Here is a 19,526-nt window from a genome sequence, read left to right as displayed (position 1 = left end):
GGGAAATGTATGATCCAATGGCTGGAAGCTGGAGCTAGACTTGAAATGAGGTGTAAATTTTTGACAGTGTAGTAATTAATCATTGGAACAATTTACCAAGGGTCGTGGTGGATACTCCATCACTGACAATTTTTAAATCATGATGTGTCTTCTAAAATATCTGCTCTGAGAATTATTTAGGGGAAGTTATGTGGTTTGTGTGCTACATAGGAGGTCAAATTTAGCTTATCACAGTGGTCCTTTCTGGCCTTGGAATCGATGAATATTTCATACAACCATAACCCAATACATTGAAAAGATTCCCACAGGAAACTCTAGAAAAGATACAGAAAGAGGAAAGGAAGTTTATGAAGTATTGGGAAGTATTGAGTTGAATAAGCTTCTTCTGTGTTCCTTTTCCCTATTTCTTAATTCTCAGGAACAGAGAAAAACATTGTCTATTCATAACTAGGTGAAAGATAGTGCAGAATAAAAGTATTACATTACATCAAGATGGGGAGAGGGTGAGTGAAAATTTGGAGATAAATTTCCAAGTTTGAGAATCCTCCAAAAAATCTAGATCTGTTTATTCTGAAACAGTAATGTCTGAAGTTTGGTGAGAACTCAGTCTTTCCAGTCAAATTGACAGAAAATGTCGTGGCTCAGCAGGGAATTCCCACGTTTACAGTCTGTCGGTCAAGGCTGTTCATGGGATCAATACATGGTAGGGACATTTTGAAAGCTGTAGCTCTATATTCCACCCATCATATTTTCCGAGAAGGACCAAAGAGTTTCCTGGGGAAATGAGGCAGTCCCCTTCTGTAACCGTACTACTTTCTAACGGTCTCACAGTTATTTGCCATGGTATTTAATTCTGCATTGCTCAGTGTTGGTAGGAATTGAAACAAAAACTGGGGGCTTGACTGTGATCTCAGATCAGTTTTTCACCCTTGCAACCTGATTGGCTTCGTGGCGTTATTCCTGATTTACAGTGGTGAAAATGCTATTGAATCGAGTCGGATATGAAATAATGAAATAGACATTATGTTTTCTGGGACAGCTGGTACCAACTGTCCTATTATCAGTCGCTCAATGTGCTCTAAAAGCCAGTCATGCCTTTAACCCTCTCAGGCATTTCAGAGACATTTTTGTCTGTATAAATGTTGATTTATGTGCATGTCTGGAATAAGTTACATGCTCATTGTGACCTCCTTACCATGTCCCATAATGAAAGAACTGCCGGATTCATCTTTTTTTTTTCTTTTCATAATTTTTATTTTCTAAAGAGAAAAATCATGTACGTCGAGTTCGTGCTTGTGATTGCCACCCATTATAAAGGGAGCGATGTGCGTCAAGAACACTTTGGTAAAACTATACCGAGGGGAATAAAAAGAATCCTCTTCCCCGAGGAGCCTGTCCCTTAAATCCCCCAAGCAGTGCATAGGTAGGCCATCTATTACTCAGATTGTGAGCAGCAGGTATTTCATCAAAAGATCGTCTTGGTGAAGTTTTGAGATTGCACGCTATGTAGGGCTTCCCATGCCAACATGCTATCAGGTCATGCCAACGCACAGTGAGAAAACAATGTGAATTTAGAATCTATTTGCATCACATTACATAGAGTGGGGGTTTCTTCTCCTAGTTTCTTTGCTGCAAACAGGGTAAACTTAGAGGGTTTATTCAGTTAAACTGTGTTTTGCCCACTAGAAAATTGGAACACAGCTCCTATTTTGTGCAATTCTAAATTGCACATTGCCTGCTTATGGACTAACAGGGGACTCAATGCCCCTGAACTTTGCAAAGAGTTTCCAAACATAGGAAATTTCATGCTTATTGAAGATTGCCTTTTTAGTTCTCTGCTAGAAAACTGACCTCTGGTACATAATGAGCATTTGAATCGGAAATCTGCTGGGATTGGAACTGTGAAGTTAGCCTACTGTATATTATGCTAGAAGGGGAAGACTGTGCTAGATGCATTTAATTTGCCTTAGCATGAAATAAAATGGGTTCTGTAGAAAGGAAAAATCAGACAACCGTTCTTGTTCCTTTTAGTTAAATCAAACTCCTTACTGCAGCTCAGGAGCAGAGACCAGTCAGTGCTACTGTAGTTTCCTTTTGGGAAGCAGGCAGAGGGTTTTTTTTCCCTTCTAACCTCTCGTCTTCACTGCAGATTAAAGTAATGGTTCGTCAGAGCAGACCGAAAGAAACAGAAAGTGAGAGAAAAGTCATAAAGGGAGGAGTGAACCTAGTGATTTGTCGAAAAAGAATATGCACTTGCAGGCATGTTGATTTTAAGTCATATCCAACCAGACATCTAAGCCAACTGCTAATTCTGGTCTTATTAGGCCATGTCTACAGTACACAATTAAGTCAACTTATTTATGTTGGCATATAGCCGCTGCAGTAGTGACATCATTTGTGCACGTCTACGCTTTGCTTGTGTCAGTAGTGCGTGTCCTCACCAGGAATGCTTTTATTGATTGTACTATCCATTTCTGGCATTGTGGGATGGCTCCTGAAAGCCAGTAATAGTCAACATAAGCAACACAGTATCTACACTGACACTGTGTTGACGTAACTCTGTTGACCTTGACTCTACGCCACTCGTAGAGGTTGAGTTATTATGTTGGCGTAGCCGGGCAGTTATGTTGGCAGGAGCAAAATTTAAGTAGACACTTCCATAGTTAGCATCAAACTAACTCCGTGGTGTAGACAAGACCTTACTTGAAGAATGATATGCAGTCCCTTCTATAGTAGCCAGGTGGACTGGAGGATGTTTCTGAGTTTGCCATATCAGAAGGACTCTAGTATTTCAACTTCAGCAAGTCACTCTAGAGAGAGCCCCTCACACTCCAGACTTACCAATCCTACCCCATGGAACCTGTACCATGATAACAGGAGTCAGAGAGAGCTAACTTGGCAACACATTTACTGAATAAAGAACTAACTTCACGATACTAGTGGAAGAATAGGAGAAGCGGATCTCAGGGGAAGTGGCAGATGCGTAAGCCAGTTTGATCCAGCGATACTCTTCTAACTATGTCCCCAGCTGGTCACCTCCGACACAGAGAATGCATCTGTAAAAAATGTTGTTTTTAAAAAAAGACTTGATCACAGTGTACAGGTATCTCCCTAAGAGACAGATTCTTGGTAGTCAGTGACTTTTCAATCTAAGAGAAAAAATTGTAAGGCAATTTGATAGTTGGAAGCTGAAGTTAGACAAATTCAGGGTAGAAAGGAACAATTTTTTATCAGGGAGGATAATTAACCACTGGAACAATTTATCTAAAGGTGTGGTGGATTCTCCATCACTGGAAATCTTTAAATCAAGGCTACATCTCTTTCTACAAGGTATACTCTAGATGAAACAGACATTAGGTGCTTGATACAGGAATTACTGGTGAAGTTCTGTGGCTTGTGAAGTACATCAGACTAGATGATCACAATGGTCCCTTTTAGCCTTAAAATCTGTGATCTATGAAAAAGCCAAATGAACAATGGGAAAGGAAATGATCATATAAACCTGGAAATGTACCAGGTAACATAGCTAATATCTGCTGCTTATTGCCTGAGAAGGTTTGGTTGTTAAAATCTGTAAGTTGATGCAAAAAGGGAGAGCATTTTTGAGGCTCAGAGTTGTGTAAAATGCAAGACCATTTCTTTGCTTTCTATTGATACAGTGTATTTATGTTGTCTTCATCCTTGTAGATCTCCAGTGGTTCCCCTTTTGCTTCAGGACCAGTCAAATATCACCTGCCATGCTTTTAAGATCCTTCCTGGACTTTTACACTGTCCCTCACGCACCTTAGGGACAGTTCTTACATCTGCCTCAGTGGCAAGGGAATTCTGACCTCTCGTCTCACCTTTCTCGCCTGTTCACACCTTCTTCCACTCAAAACCCCCTGGGCTCTGCATATGACTGAAAGATTTTTCCATAGGATCACCATAGCACCTGTCAACTTCTTGGGGGTCACCAGGTTGTATTGCAGATGCTCTTGCTAGTTCTGGTTATTGAAACATATTCTAGTTAGCCCTGCGGAGACATGCTCATTGTCAGTTTAGGTGCAGCTCTCATGGGAAACTCTGCACAACGCTACTCATGTCCATTTACTTCCTTAGTCTTTCTCTCTGACTAAGATCCATTCTTAGATGCAGCTGTACCCTCCACGTTAAAGCCACTCATGTAAGCAATACATTAGAGCGTATATTACTGAATTTATCCTCCCAACAGCCCTGTGTGTTAGAGAAGCATTATTGCCTGCATTTGACAGAGGGAGAAACTGAGCCAGTGATACACAGGAAGTCTGTGGGGGAGCTGGTAACAGAACCCAGCTCTCCTGTGTCTTTGGCCAGCATCTTAACTATAAAGCTATCCTTGCTCGCTTGCTCGCTTTTCTTTTCTTTCCACGGTCTTGTCACTGTGGCCGTAAGAACCTTCTCCTCTTTAGCTCCTGCCATCTTGACTTATGAGCAGAGGCTGAGGGAACTGGGATTGTTTAGTCTGCGGAAGAGAAGAATGAGGGGGGATTTGATGGCAGCTTTCAACTACCTGAAAGGTGGTTCCAAAGAGGATGGATCTAGACTGTTCTCAGTGGTAGCTGATGACAGAACGAGGAGTAATGGTCTCAAGTTGCAGTGGGGGAGGTTTAGGTTGGATATTAGGAAAAACTTTTTCACGAGGAGGGTGATGAAACACTGGAATGCGTTACCTAGGGAGGTGCTGGAATCTCCTTCCTTAGATATTTTTAAGGTCAGGCTTGACAAAGCCCTGGCTGGGATGATTTAGTTGGGGATTGGTCCTGCTTTGAGCAGGGGGTTGGACGAGATGACCTCCTGAGGTCCCTTCCAACCTTGATATTCTCTGATTCTATGAACTGCCTTCCTTGGAGACTCTGAGCACATTCAATTCCCATTGACAATGACGGGGCCTTGAGGGTGTCCAGAATCCCATACCTTACAGATTGTGACCCTGTCTGTTTTCTTCCAGCTGCGAATATGTCTTTTCTACCTTATCTTCCCCTGTTAACTCTCTCCCCCTCTGCTGTTTGTTATTTACTGTAACTCACTATTATTGTACTCAGTAAATCATTTTTGCATGCAGTTGGCAGATATATGCTAATTAAATTGTATTCTGTTGGATTATTAATGATCTGCCCTGCACACAGACTCAAAATTTTCTCAAATGGAAACCTATTATAATGGTCCGTTTCCCATGCTGTTCATTGACATCTGCTGAAGGCAGTATTTTTTCAAACTGTACTGTATTTATGAAAAATTGCACTGAGTATTCGAGCTACTCAGACCCCACCAGAGTTTTTTATTAATATACAAGTAGAAAACATTGCAGTAGGGGGACCATATGAGAAGAAATTATATTTAATGACACCACTGTTCTACCATCTGTCAGAACAAAATGTGAATACTGCTACCTAGAGATTACCAGTTTATGATGGTTCAGGCTACTGGGATGCCAGAGAGTGAGATTTCTGTGAGTATCCTTTTATTAGTATACAGAAAGATGAAAAATGGTCCCATAATGTTCCCATCAAGCTAGTTATTTATCATTTACAGGTCAGGCTACCTGTGCTCCATTTTAAACAGGCCAACAGCTACATTATCCCTCAAACACTGTTACTCCAGCAATTGTCCAAAGAACTAAATTTTCATAATGTGGTCTAGAAGAGCATTTGTTTTCAATTACTAAAGATAACTTTGGAGCATGATGTACTCTCTGTTTGTTAATGGAGTTGCATGGTGAGATACACAGTGTACTGGGGTCATACGTGCATGCTGAGATGACGTACACATCCGTTTAATAATGCAATTGTACATTCTGTGCTGATAGCACTTTCCATGCAAGGAGCTCAAAGTTCTTTACGGGCATTAACTGATGAAGCTCCAGGAGGTATCATGAATTAATCTTGGAGCTGATGCAGATGTGTATTCCATTCAGGTGCATGTATGGTACCCATCAGCAGCACTACCCATCTTGGCGGTGCACACTGGGTCCTGCATCTCCTCATGGGCCCCTCCCAAGGCTGTGTAAGAAAAGTGCCACTCTGTTCCCTGGCCCCCAGTTCCTTCTTTGCACTCACGGACAGCTTTGGAACTCCCCGTGTGGTTCTGCTCACATTTTTTCCTGATGTATTTAGCTCTTTGTTTCATTAATCCCCTAAATAGTTAATAGTTTATGTACCCTTTACTTAAGTTTTCTTCACTGTTTTCAGTTTTTATTTCTGGTTTACTAGTTAATTGTGGTGCTGAGCCACCAAGGTCATGCAGCACTTTCTAGGCTTCAAGCACTGCCCTTTTTGGGCGGCATTGCTTTCTAAAACTGACAGGCCCTTGGACTCCTCTCCAAGAAGAAGGAGATTCTCTCTTCCTCTCCTGCAGTTCATTGCAAAAAGACACAGAAGACTGCTAGGAGCCACTTGAGCTCTAAGAGAAGCGTGTCTTCCATTTCAAAGAGAGGCCTGGTGCAATGCCAAGATTCACCAGGTGCCCAGACCTTATAATTTGCGAATCTATGAATAAAGCAGCCTTAAGGCTGCTCTAAGGTATTCTGGGGGCCGTTCATATATATATATAATATGGAATGCTTTTTAGGTAACTTTACAGAAACAATTGTGCTTTAATCAGAAATTGTCAACACATATCAAATATTCTTTCACATAAGGAATGGGAAGGATATGTCCTCAATTCATTTGCTTTTCTCTTTGCTATAACCAGGACAAATGATACTGGCCTTCTTTCCTTCAAAGACCATTTGCCTTTAACTCAACTCGTGATCACTGACACAAACAGGTCTAATTCGGAGGCTGTTTGGAGAATCGGTCCCTTGCGTTGCCATGGAGACAGTGAGTACCAGTTCTTCTCAATCTCCAGATGTACAGCATGTCCCATCCTAGTTATTTTAAAAATATTTGATAAAAAGGCATCTTTACATATGTGGCTTTCACTCATGGCCCTGTGCCAGTTAGCTATAGAGAAGGGCATTGTCTTTTGCAGGACAGTTCTGGAATGCAGCTTCCTTCAACACAGAGGCCTCCTATCTTCACTTCCCCACCTTCCATGCAGAGTTCAGCGCAGACATTTCCTTTTTCTTCAAAACCACGGCTATGACTGGAGTCTTCCTGGAAAACCTTGGGATTAAGGACTTCATCCGCATTGAAATAAGCTGTAAGTGTCAACGCTGGAATTCGCCATATTCATTCTATACAGCTAGTTTGGTGGAGGGATGGGAAGCAAGCGCTTCATGATGTCTTTCTAATGTCCAGCATGACTGTAGATAGGACAAAATGATCTCTGGAGAGTAAGGATTCCATTGTTGCTAAGGCCCTGGGCTGGGACTCAGCAGATCTGGGTTCAATTCCCTGCACTGATGCACACACGCAGTGAACCTTGGACAACATTCTTGAACTCTATGTCCTCCAGTTTTCCATATTCAAAATGGAGATAATACTTATTTTTTAAAGCCTTTGTCTATTTAGACTGTAAATTTTTTGGAGTGGGGATTATCTCTTATTACATGACTCTGCAGCACCTAGCAGGATGGGGCCCCTGACTCATTTGAAGCCCATTGGTGTTACTGGAATGCTAATACTAAACCATTATAATAATTCCTATTATTCATTATTGTTACATTTCAAACATGAGGATGCCATTTTACTGTTTCTGCTTAACTCAGTGCCAGTAACACAACTCATTCTCAAGTGCTGTGCTCATAATTTTAACCCCTTCATGGGTAGGGATGAATTAGATGAGTTTAAATTTTTGTGCATGTCAAGAAATTGACAGTATGAGATCATTTGTCTAGTCATTCTCCACCCCATCATAAAACACTCTTAGACAAGGGCAAATAGTGTTAAAACAAAGATGTCTTGAGAGTTGAGGGCCCACAAAGAGTATGGTGAGGACTCTAACCCATGGTGAGAGCCATTAATTGTCCTGTTAGGCCCTGTGAACACCACAAAGCCCACTTAGTGGTTGAATTGTAATTACAGCTCAACTTATATATGGGGGGAAAATAGCAACAGCTAATTGGTAGGTTTAACCTCTCTCTCTTATTCTGCTGATCTAGAATATTAACAGGGGGAAACTCTTGTGGCTTTGAAGTGAAATAAGACCCCTCTGTTCCCAATTCTGTCAGGATGAGAAAATGCAGAATTGAGTGCCATCCATTTTATAATATGGTTATAATAACCTCAACATAAAATTTAATAAAATAAGGCCCCAAGGCCCTTTGATTCATTAAACCAGTGGTAAATGTCATGGTGCATTATCACAAGGTAATGATGTATGATTTAGTGTTAATTGCACATCAAAGTCCAATTTGGTTATAGTTCAGTGTATTGTATATCATTCTTGGGGATGTGAAAAAAATGACAATTTGACATTAACTGTGACAAAATACTACAAACCGCTTAGATGCTTGTTTAGCAAATTCTTTCATCAGCCCATGACAAAACATATGCTCACAAAGCAACTAATTATTGAAAAGTTGGGAAATTTGGAGTTGTTTTCTCCTTTTTAACTTGGACTCCTCATTAGCAGCATCTTGCTGTGTATCTCGCAGCCAGATGGAATTTGTAGACTAGAGGGCTTGTATGGAGAAAGCTCCAAAGATGAGCTGCTTGGAAAGGAATTGGCCTTTTAGCAGATGCAGAGGCTCAGAATAGATCTTTTTACCTATCCCCATAGAACATTTTCTAACTCAAGTACCTGAGCAACAGCTTCCAAAACGAGATCTATCCAATTTCTTGGACTTGAAACAACAGGTTTCCATGAATTTTCAATCCACTACCTTCTGTTTGGCATGCAGTTCGCAAAGCTGGTACTTTCAGTCTCTGGTGTATGCAGTAGTTTAAGGAGAGGAATAAATTCAGTAACAACAATATCAAAGACTTGTGGTCGAAGCCTGCTCCCATTAAAGTTGTTGGAATTATCCTATTGACTTCCATCAGAGCAAATTGAACCGCTTTATGTCACCCTGTCTTCTTGATTACGCTTCTGTCCCTCAAGGGGTGTACACTACAAAACACAAACCAAAAAAACCCAACCCGCAACAGCAAGTCTCAGAGCTCAGGTCAACTGATCCCGGCTTTCACTACAGGGCTAGACACAGCAGTATAGATGTTCTTCCTCAAGCAAGGTTTTAGAGCCTGGCTCCAGCCCAGGCAGGAACGTCTGTACTGCTGTTTTTAGCCTCGTAGTGTGAGCCCAGTGACCCCAAGTCAGGTGACCTGGGCTCTGAGATTCCTCGTCACTTGAGGGTTTTTTTTGACAATGTAGATGCACACTAGGATCCCTTTGTATCTCAGCATGTGCAACATATGCCCCTCTATTCTGAGACTGTCACTTAACTCCTGTTTCTCATGATGTTTACCCTGCCACCAGGATCAGATCTACCCATGTGACCAACGGCTTTGAGCAGACACCTCCCATTACACACTTAAAATCCAGCTTCCTAGTGTGGTCTTTTATTAAGCATACATGGTTAGAAAGCTATGTTGGGAGGGGCAGGTTGGCCCTTTACCAGCTGCTGGCATGAGGAAGCTTTAACTGCCAGCATCATACTTTTGTGCAATGCTTGACATCTAAGTGGTTAATTGTCTCAGGGGAGAATAAACTAGTTTTCTTTGGGCACCATCATTGGCATAGCCTTAAAGTCGGGTATAATCAATGAGTCTTCAGCCCTTTGTAATCACAATGGAAACCAAACAGTGAGCTGTGGGATGAGTTTTACGTCTCGGCTGCCATGTTATTTGCTAGTTTAATAGTTAACGGAGCCTTCATTCACAGACTGTTCTTTGTTGTCAAAACCAGATATTTAACTCCATCCTTCATCTCTTCCTCACCCTTGTCCATTCCAGCCCCTAAGGAGATCACCTTCTCCATAGATGTTGGAAACGGGCCTATGGAAGCTACGGTGCAGTCTCCCACGCCTCTGAATGACAACCAGTGGCACTATGTCCGAGCCGAGAGGAACCTCAAGCAAACATCTCTTCAAGTGGATAACCTTCCTAAAAAGATTCTGGAGGCACCTGCGGAGGGGCATTTTCGTTTGCAGCTTAACAGCCAATTCTTTGTAGGTAGGGACCATTTAAGGCAATTTTTAGTTGTTTGCAACGTTTGTCTATAGTAAACCAGTACCATAACTTTTCTAGCCACTGAGGTTTGGCATCTTTGAGCTAGATAGTGCCCTGCTTTTTTATAGCCATGCAGTTGGGAGAAAAGAATAAGGATTGCCACCTCTTTTACCCACCTGCATGGACCATGTCAAAACCTCCAGAACCCTAGCCTCTGCGCTTGAGGGACTGCTTAGACAACGATTTCCTCGATTGTAGGTCCTGTTGAAATGATCTGTTGAACAATATCTGAATATTTCCAGTTCTGTAGCTTTTTGCAATCAGCTCACTGTGAGGATTAGCTGTTGAGCTCTTTTGATTGGACACACAGGTCACATAGTATGTTTCTGTACCCTAACAGGAGAGGCATAATTCTTGGATGCAAGTTTCTGGCAAAGTTGCAAATAATCTGTAATAGTTCCTTAAAATCTGCTCATTGTGGCAAACGTTCCCGCCGGTAAGCTCATTTGTGAGAATATCCATGTAAAGCAAGCACAAAAGAGCTATGAACACAGACAAAGTAAATACACTGAAAGAGGCAAACAGACATTTTATGTGCATATTATTTTTTACTGTATTTGCCCAACTCTCTTACACCCAAACTCCAATTTTGGGCTCAGTTGCTCCTACCTTTTTTGGTAACTGAAGCAGAGAGGACAAGGAGCCTTTCCCCTTCGCATCCCTTATACAATAGCCAGACTCTAGCTATCACAGAACTCCCCTTTGAGATGGAGTTGGGTGGCTGCACACTTCTCCATACTCAGGGCTGTGTATACATGATGCATTCTGGCCCTTTAAGAAATTCTATTTAACTGAAATGCCTCTGCCCACCTTAGCCTAGCAGTGGGATTTCCCCCAACTATACAAAGTCTACATTTTATGAAGTTTTTCAGTTTTCCATGAGATGCTTATAAAACCGGGGTCCAGTGGGGCTGGGATCCTTCTGGATGGGAAGACATATAAAAAAAGATACCCCACTAAACCAGCTATCATTGTTTCAGTGGTATTTTACCATCCTAAGTGCTAAGACATATTGAAGTCAAGCCCTAGTAGCTTTCAACATGGAGGGAATTTACTGAATTTCAGAGGGCCCATGTAAGACTGTCATAGTGTAGGACAGATCTATAAGGAAGTTAGGCTTAGCCCCCACCTGTGACTGGTTAGCTGTCTCCCAGTTCCTGAGATAAAAGATCAGCAAGAAGCTCTGTTGAAGTGCAACAACACAGTTAATGTGTGATTCACAAGCCCATGGCCTGGGGAGTGTAGCCCTCTAGGGAGTAGATAGGCTTCTGCAGAAGACTCTGGGACTTAACCATGAAGAAAAGGGACTTAAAAGCTGATGCCATTGATAGTGATTTTTGGCTGGCTTTAGAAAGACCCTGTCTACAGACCATTTCAGCCACCTTATGGACCTAAGCAGTGCAGGTTGCTTGGGATTTTCTACATAGGAACATAAGATGTGCCAGACTGGATCAGACCTGTGATCCATCTAGTATCCTGTCTCCAACAATAACCAGCTCCAAATGCCTTAAAAGAAGGTGGAAGAAACCCTGCAGTAGGCAGATGTGAAATAATCTGCTTCCCATGAAAGACTCACGCTAACTCCTGGTAGGTAGAGGCTGATACAAGACCTGAATCGTGTGAAGTAAATTTCATCCCATATGAAAAAAAAGAAAAACCAACAAATTAATAAACCACATTAATTGTAAAAGGAAAAAAGCAGCCAAACATAATGTTCTCTTATAAGATATGTTCCCCATGTAACTTACAACATATTTGTTTAGAGAAACAAGGTAATATCTGTTATTGGACCCTCTTCTGTGCTGAGAGAGACGAGCTTTTAAACTATCGGGGGTAGCTGTGTTAGTTTGTATCCACAAAAACAACAAGGAGTCTGGTGGCACCTTAAAGACTAACAGATGTATTTGGGCATAACTTTCATGGGTAAAATACCCAGTTCTTCAGGTGCATATGCACGTGCACCTGAAGAAGTGGGGCTTTTTACCAACAAAAGCTTATGCCCAATAAAATCTGTTAGTCTTTAAGGTGCCACCAGACTCCTTGAAGCTTTCAAACCGTCTCTCTCACCAACAGAAGTGGGTCCAATAAATGATATTACCACACTCACCTTCTCTCCAGTATACTGGGACCAACATGGGCTACAACAACACTGTGTACAATATATTTGTTTCTACATCTGCAATGCTCTGCATACCAGTTAAGATTAAGGGGTTGCCATAATCGGTATGCACATGCTTAATTAATAATCCATATAGCTGACACGATTTGCTGTTTAAAAAATGTTACAAATATTTTTTAAATTAATCTTCCTATTTTATTTAATTTAAACTCAGCATTTCATTTCCATGAAGGAGATGGCTAGTCATCAAGATTTAATATCTTTTATTTTTATCATCCCTTCTGAATGAATTCAAGTATTTTGCAATTCTCACAAACAAGACTCAACATCAAAGTTTAATTTAGTTTATTTATCTTCTGGAAGTATTTATGGATCCTTCTGGATGGAAGGTGTATGTTAATATAAGATACTACTGTTATGATGAACAAATGTGTATCCAGTGTAGCTTTCCAAGTATAATGTCTTCTGTACCTGCGGAGATGTTAATAAAGACAGAATGAGAAGGGACAAAATCTTTTATCTCTACAGGTTGAAGTTTAAATATGGCCTGGATCACACAAGTAGAATGAATTCTGGAGTCTAAGATTAGTTTCTAGTGGCCTTGAGAAATTTCACTGGCAAAATTTTGGACTTGGGGAGATGTTTGCACAAACCATGCTTGACTTCAATGGAGCTATGGCAGTTTACACCAGCTAAGCTAATAATGTCTATTATTTACCATATGTAACTTTAGGGACAGATCCTGCCCTCATACCCCATGAAAGGCTATGCTTTTAGGATTGTAAGCAATGGCATGATTTTCCCCTTCGGGTTTTGTGTTGTTTGGCTTAAAATCAATCTATAAAATAGCTATTACCTAGTGATATTTACAGAATTGTTTGTGGGAATGTTGAACCAAAGCCTTTTTCAGAAATGTTAATAGAGCTATTAGTGGTATTTAGCCAGGATTTGGCAGTGTATCCTATGTATCACTGCTCTGGCGGTGCCGTTCTCTTCTGCAGAAATTAAGTGTCTGCTGTGCAGAGGACCCTCACGTACCGACCCATTCCAAGGATGTCTTTCAGAGACTGAGGTGTGGACTTCCCCTGTTCGTCTCAGTGAACTCTTAAATCTGGAGTCTAATGACCACACTTCAAGTGTCAATATTGTTAATATGTTTCACTGCTGATCATTTCAGCAGAAAAATCCAGCCACTCTGAGATCATGAGTAGAATTTAAGGATGGTCCCACCATGATATTTTTTTCCCACTCTAACCCTTGTGCTTTGCATGTTCTTAAGCTTCAGCTCATTCATAAGATTTTCAAGTAAAGTTCAGTTCTCAGTTTGCTCGTTTTAACTGGCTATTGCAGCTGTTATGGTTCCATATCCAGAGACATGGTACCATGTACATGGCATTGGCCTGAATGTCAGTCATGCTATTCCTCGGCTTAGGGAAACAGGCTCAGGTAGCATTAAGCTACCTTTGTGTTCCTTGTATTCTGAGTCCATGCAACTGCCTGCTCAAACCCTGGTTTAAACCTTAAGGCTGCTTCACATGGCTGTCTATTGGATGTACCCAGGGAGCGATTTCTGGCCACTTTAAAGCCCCCTTTATGCTATCAGAGCATTGTAAAGGGGAAGTGGTGTATGTAAGAATCAGCTCCTGTATGTGTATGCTCATATCAGCTATAGAGGAGCACATTGAAACTAGGCTCAGTATGACATTTCTTCTTTGCCTCTGCATTTTCCACCTGTTGTCAGTGCAACTCAGCTCTACCATTCTTCATTTGTTCTTGATTCACAGTAGCAGATGCTTGTGCAGCCTCCTGAGGTTACATCTGCTATGCATTTCCTGTCCCTAGTGTGGTTTCTTTCCTAAAATGTCCTCAGGTATTGTTTTTGGGGGGGTGGGTGGGAAGGGAGAAGTATACAAGCATTTACTTTTACTTGGAATTCCACTCTGTCATTTAGCTTATGTATGAAATTGTTGTTGGGCTCTTGTGGGCTCCCCAGTCAATCAGTCAGTGAATCATGGAGGTTTAGTGGGGTGTACTAGGCAAAGGCCCCCTGCTGCAGCCTTCAGGGTCCTACCACACCCCGTCCCAGAAAGGAGCAGTAGAGCTTAGTCTTCCAACTGGCCTAGAGAGACTGCGCAGGAGGCAGCCAATCAGGGAAAGACTGCACGAAGCAGCCAATCAGAGGGTTGCAGACCCATGTAAAGGGAGCTGCAGTTCAGAACAGAGGTAGTTCCTTGCTGGAGCTAGAGGAGTACAAGTGGTGCTCCTGGCTAGCTGAAGGGAGCTGTAGTACCATGGACAACTCAGTTGCTGGCAAGGAGCAGGGGAGTAAGAGAGAGCTCCTGGCTGGCTGGTGGGACTTGTTCATCACAGGCCTTGAGGTGAGGGTGGACCATTGGTAAAGGTGCTGAGGCCCATGGTGCTGTAGCAGCATAGCAAAGAGCGGAAAGGGAAGCAGTGGTACCTGGCTGCTATCCATAGCGTCCCTGGGCTGGGACCCGGAGACATGGACAAGCCCACAGGGGAGAGGCCTGACACTCCAAGACGAGACTGAAGACCACTGAATAGGGCCAGACATAGTGAACTGTTTGGACTCTATTGGACTTTGATACACCCCTGGAAGTGGGCCTGAAGTACTTGATGGCCCAGCTGGAGAGCTGGGGCCAGAAAGGCCCAGAGAGGATGAAGACGTTGCTTCCAGGGAGGAAACCCAGTGGGTATGGCTCGATCGCGGAGATGGTGTAAAGACTGTTGAACTGTTTACCCCGCAACGGGTCTGTTTTGCGGGTCTCATTCCACAGAGTGTGACTCGGCCAGAGGACTCAGTCGCCGAAGACCTTCTGCAATTAGAGGGAGAGTGCAAACACATACACTCAGCCAAAGGCACTCGCGAGAGGTGAGCGCTGCATCCTGGTGACAGGAGGATATTCATGTGTGCTTTGTGCAGTTGGGATGTTTCCTCCCAAGTTTTAAATAATACTAAAGCTACTTCTACACTGTGCCTTGAGTAAGAAGGAAACTACTGGAATCACAGTTTTTATATTACTGCTTCTGTGTTAAATTCTGTGCTTTAACTCTGCCCCCAGAGCAAAACAAAATCCTTTTCCACACAGCCAAAGTGACAGTCGTCAGTCATGAATGCTTAGAAAGTCTTTCAGTATGGTGTGCTCCAGAGACAGTGTCTGTAGAGCGGTGGAGCAAGCACAGAGTTCAGATTCAGAATAATCTTAGCCACGGGCTTAGGTTTTGGGTTGGAAACTGCAGCAGCTCTAGGGTTTGGGGTGGACAGTGCCAAAACCTCATACATACTCTCTCTCTCTCCTGAGGAGGTATTGGATGCAGTCAAAGCGGAAACTGGAAAATAATCCCTTCCAATTGTGCATTCATCCTCAGGAGGGAAAACACAGGGGAGTGTTCAAATCCAAACCCCGCAATCTCTCCACACGCACACACACCCCGCAAACAAAAGGTGAAGGGATTCAGAGTGAAGTTTCTGCTTTTGTTCCATCCCTCATTATGACAATACCATCTAACAATACCACTGGTGGCCATACTGCACTCAATTACAGTCCCTCCTCATTAGGACAACGTTCTTATTAATTATGCCTAATAGGGGAGGTGGAAAGGTGTTGACCTAATAATAGATTTTAGGTTACATGGTTTATATACTGTACAAGTTACCTAGATAGTACCAGAAGGATTCTTTTCCAACTGTGATTGCTATAATAATGGAAGGGCAGTTGATATATGTCAGTATACATGGAATATGTGGCATGCTACTAATATGATTTTCTATATGTGTGTGTGTGTGTGTGTGTGTGTGTGTGTGTGCATGCACACAGGTAGAGTATGCATTGCCAGTCAGATGAGTCTATGACCCTAAGTGTTGAATTATTAGCACCTCAGTAAATTCATAACCACAAGGGTTGGGCTTTCAAAGGATTCCAAGGAAATAATGTGCTCAGCGCCCATTGAATTTCGTACCTGCTGCACCTGTGTATACTCCTCTGATCGATTCTGAGACATGTCACTAAGAGTGCAAAGGGCAAACAAGGAACAAGCTTGCAGGCCAGGTTGTATAAATTGTGCTAAGCCTGGCACTGAGGGCCATGCAGGGTCATGCCAGAACATTGCATGCTCTTGAGGAGAAGGGGAGATGGTCCCTCCTGAGGATTCAGGGGAGTGAAATTGCTACGCTATTCGTTTGGATAGTTCAGCACACCCACTCAGCTGGCTGGGGTGTGAGGACATGTCCTTGTCTCCTCCTCTATTCCCTTGGGGGGTATTTTCTGCCTCAGGGGTGAGTAGAAAGATCAGTCCCCATTTTCCGCTCAGTGTAAACATGGCCATAACTAGCACAAAAGGGACGGAAGCTCCCTGCATTCCTGTGCAAGGATAGGGGCATGTTCTAGCCTCATAATCTTCAAGAGAGAATACAAAGCCAGAGACGTGACTGTACCATATAAAGCTCTTGTACTGCTCTGCCGGGGGACAAGCCTGGTTCAGAGCAGCCCAGAACTGGCAGAAGGCAGAGGTGATGTAGAGTTCTCTTTGCATTCCTCTCATAATCCTGAGATGCACCATTTGCTCCTCAGCTGCAACCAGGGACTGGAGCCATTATGTTCAAATCAAATGCAAATGTTATATTCCAATCAAATGCACAACTACAAATTGGGGAATAGCTGGCTAGGCAGTAGTACTGCTGAAAAGGATCTGGGGGTTACAGTGGATCACAAACTGCTTATGAATCAGCCATGTGATGCAGTTGTGAAAAAGGCTAATGCCATTTGGGGGTGTATTAACAGGCATGTTGTATGTAAGACATGGGAGGTCATTGTAGGAATGATATCAGGAGGGCCAAATCGCACCTGGAGCTGCAGCTAGCCAGAGATGTCAAGAGTAACAAGAAGGGTTTCTTCAGGTATGTTGGCAACAAGAAGAAAGCCAAGGAATGTGTGGGCCCCTTACTGAATGAGGGAGGCAACCTAGTGACAGAGGATGTGGAAAAAGCTAATGTACTCAATGCTTTTTTTGCCTGTTTTCACTAACAAGGTCAGCTCCCAGACTGCTGCGCTGGGCATCACAAAATGGGGAAGAGATGGCCAGCCCTCTGTGGAGATAGAGGTGGTTAGGGACTATTTAGAAAAGCTGGACGTGCACAAGTCCATGGGGCCGGACGAGTTGCATCCGAGAGTGCTGAAGGAATTGGCGGCTGTGATTGCAGAGCCATTGGCCATTATCTTTGAAAACTCATGGCGAACCGGGGAAGTCCCAGATGACTGGAAAAAGGCTAATGTAGTGCCAATCTTTAAAAAAGGGAAGAAGGAGGATCCTGGGAACTACAGGCCAGTCAGCCTCACCTCAGTCCCTGGAAAAATCATGGAGCAGGTCCTCAAAGAATCAATCCTGAAGCACTTGCATGAGAGGAAAGTGATCAGGAACAGCCAGCATGGATTCACCAAGGGAAGGTCATGCCTGACTAATCTAATCGCCTTTTATGATGAGATTACTGGTTCTGTGGATGAAGGGAAAGCAGTGGATGTATTGTTTCTTGACTTTAGCAAAGCTTTTGACACGGTCTCCCACAGTATTCTTGTCAGCAAGTTAAGGAAGTATGGGCTGGATGAATGCACTATAAGGTGGGTAGAAAGCTGGCTAGATTGTCGGGCTCAACGGGTAGTGATCAATGGCTCCATGTCTAGTTGGCAGCTGGTATCAAGTGGAGTACCCCAAGGGTCGGTCCTGGGGCCGGTTTTGTTCAATATCTTCATAAATGATCTGAAGGATGGTGTGGATTGCACTCTCAGCAAATTTGCGGATGATACTAAACTGGGAGGAGTGGTAGATATGCTGGAGGGGAGGGATAGGATACAGAAAGACCTAGACAAATTGGAGGATTGGGCCAAAAGAAATCTGATGAGGTTCAATAAGGATAAGTGCAGGGTCCTGCACTTAGGACGGAAGAACCCAATGCACAGCTACAGACTAGGGACCGAATGGCTAGGCAGCAGTTCTGCGGAAAAGGACCTAGGGGTGACAGTGGACGAGAAGCTGGATATGAGTCAGCAGTGTGCCCTTGTTGCCAAGAAGGCCAATGGCATTTTGGGATGTATAAGTAGGGGCATAGCGAGCAGATCGAGGGACGTGATCGTTCCCCTCTATTCGACATTGGTGAGGCCTCATCTGGAGTACTGTGTCCGGTTTTGGGCCCCACACTTCAAGAAGGATGTGGATAAATTGGAGAGAGTCCAGCGAAGGGCAACAAAAATGATTAGGGGACTGGAACACATGACTTATGAGGAGAGGCTGAGGGAGCTGGGATTGTTTAGCCTGCAGAAGAGAAGAATGAGGGGGGATTTGATAGCTGCGTTCAACTACCTGAAAGGGGGTTCCAAAGAGGATGGCTCTAGACTGTTCTCAATGGTATCAGATGACAGAACGAGGAGTAATGGTCTCAAGTTGCAGTGGGGGAGGTTTAGATTGGATATTAGGAAAAACTTTTTCACTAAGAGGGTGGTGAAACACTGGAATGCGTTACCTAGGGAGGTGGTAGAATCTCCTTCCTTAGAGGTTTTTAAGGTCAGGCTTGACAAAGCCCTGGCTGGGATGATTTAACTGGGAATTGGTCCTGCTTCGAGCAGGGGGTTGGACTAGATGACCTTCTGGGGTCCCTTCCAACCCTGATATTCTATGATTCTATGATTGATTGTCCTACTCTATTCAGCACTGGTGAAGCCTTAGCTGGAGTACTGTGTCCCATTATGGGCACCACACTTTAAGAAAAATGTGGAGAAATTGGAGAGAGCCCAGAGGAGAGCAACAAAAATAATAAAAGGTTTAGAAAACCTGACCTATCAGGAAACGTTTAAAAAAACAAAACAAATGGGCAGGTTTAGTCTTGAGAAAAGAAGATTGAAGATGAACCTGATAACAGCCTTGAAAGGTGTTAAGGGCTGTTATAAAGAGGATTGGGGTCACTGTTCTCCATGTCCACTGTAGGTAGGTCAAGAAGTAATGGGCTTAATCTGCAGCAAGGGAGATTTAGTTTAGATATTAGGGGGGAAAAAATCCAGCTCTAAGGGTAGTTAAGCTCTGGAATAGGCTTCCAGGGGAGGAATCCCTGTCATTTTGGACTAACACCTATCAGGGATAGTCGAGGTTTACTTGGTCCTGCCTCAGCTCAGGAGGCCGGACTTAATGACTTCTAAAGGTGATTCCAGCCCTACAGTTCTATTGTTCTGTTTGGTTTTACCCCTCCATCGCTATTGGCCATTCCATAGACT

The 19,526-nt window shown here is 43.1% G+C and overlaps 1 protein-coding gene across 6 annotated transcripts in view; it reads left to right on the top strand.

The window, feature by feature from the left end:
• CNTNAP5 (contactin associated protein family member 5) overlaps window positions 1-19,526 on the top strand; it is a 419,241-nt gene that overhangs the window by 341,730 nt on the left and 57,985 nt on the right. For all 6 annotated transcript variants that reach the window (XR_012154186.2, XM_073305029.2, XM_073305027.2 and 3 more), the window contains 3 exons: window positions 6,709-6,836; window positions 6,988-7,158; window positions 9,852-10,070. Coding sequence is in view for 5 of the 6 variants with exons in the window: in XM_073305029.2 (XP_073161130.1) it covers window positions 6,709-6,836; window positions 6,988-7,158; window positions 9,852-10,070 (518 nt within the window). In the remaining variant the exon portion in view is untranslated. The remainder of the gene's footprint in view (window positions 1-6,708; window positions 6,837-6,987; window positions 7,159-9,851; window positions 10,071-19,526) is intronic.

The sequence above is a fragment of the Lepidochelys kempii genome, chromosome 11, assembly GCF_965140285.1.
Source record: "Lepidochelys kempii isolate rLepKem1 chromosome 11, rLepKem1.hap1, whole genome shotgun sequence".
Classification (NCBI taxonomy): Eukaryota; Metazoa; Chordata; order Testudines; family Cheloniidae; genus Lepidochelys; species Lepidochelys kempii.
The sequence above is the reverse complement of the archived record's forward strand: the minus strand, read 5'-3'. Positions and strand labels throughout refer to the sequence as shown.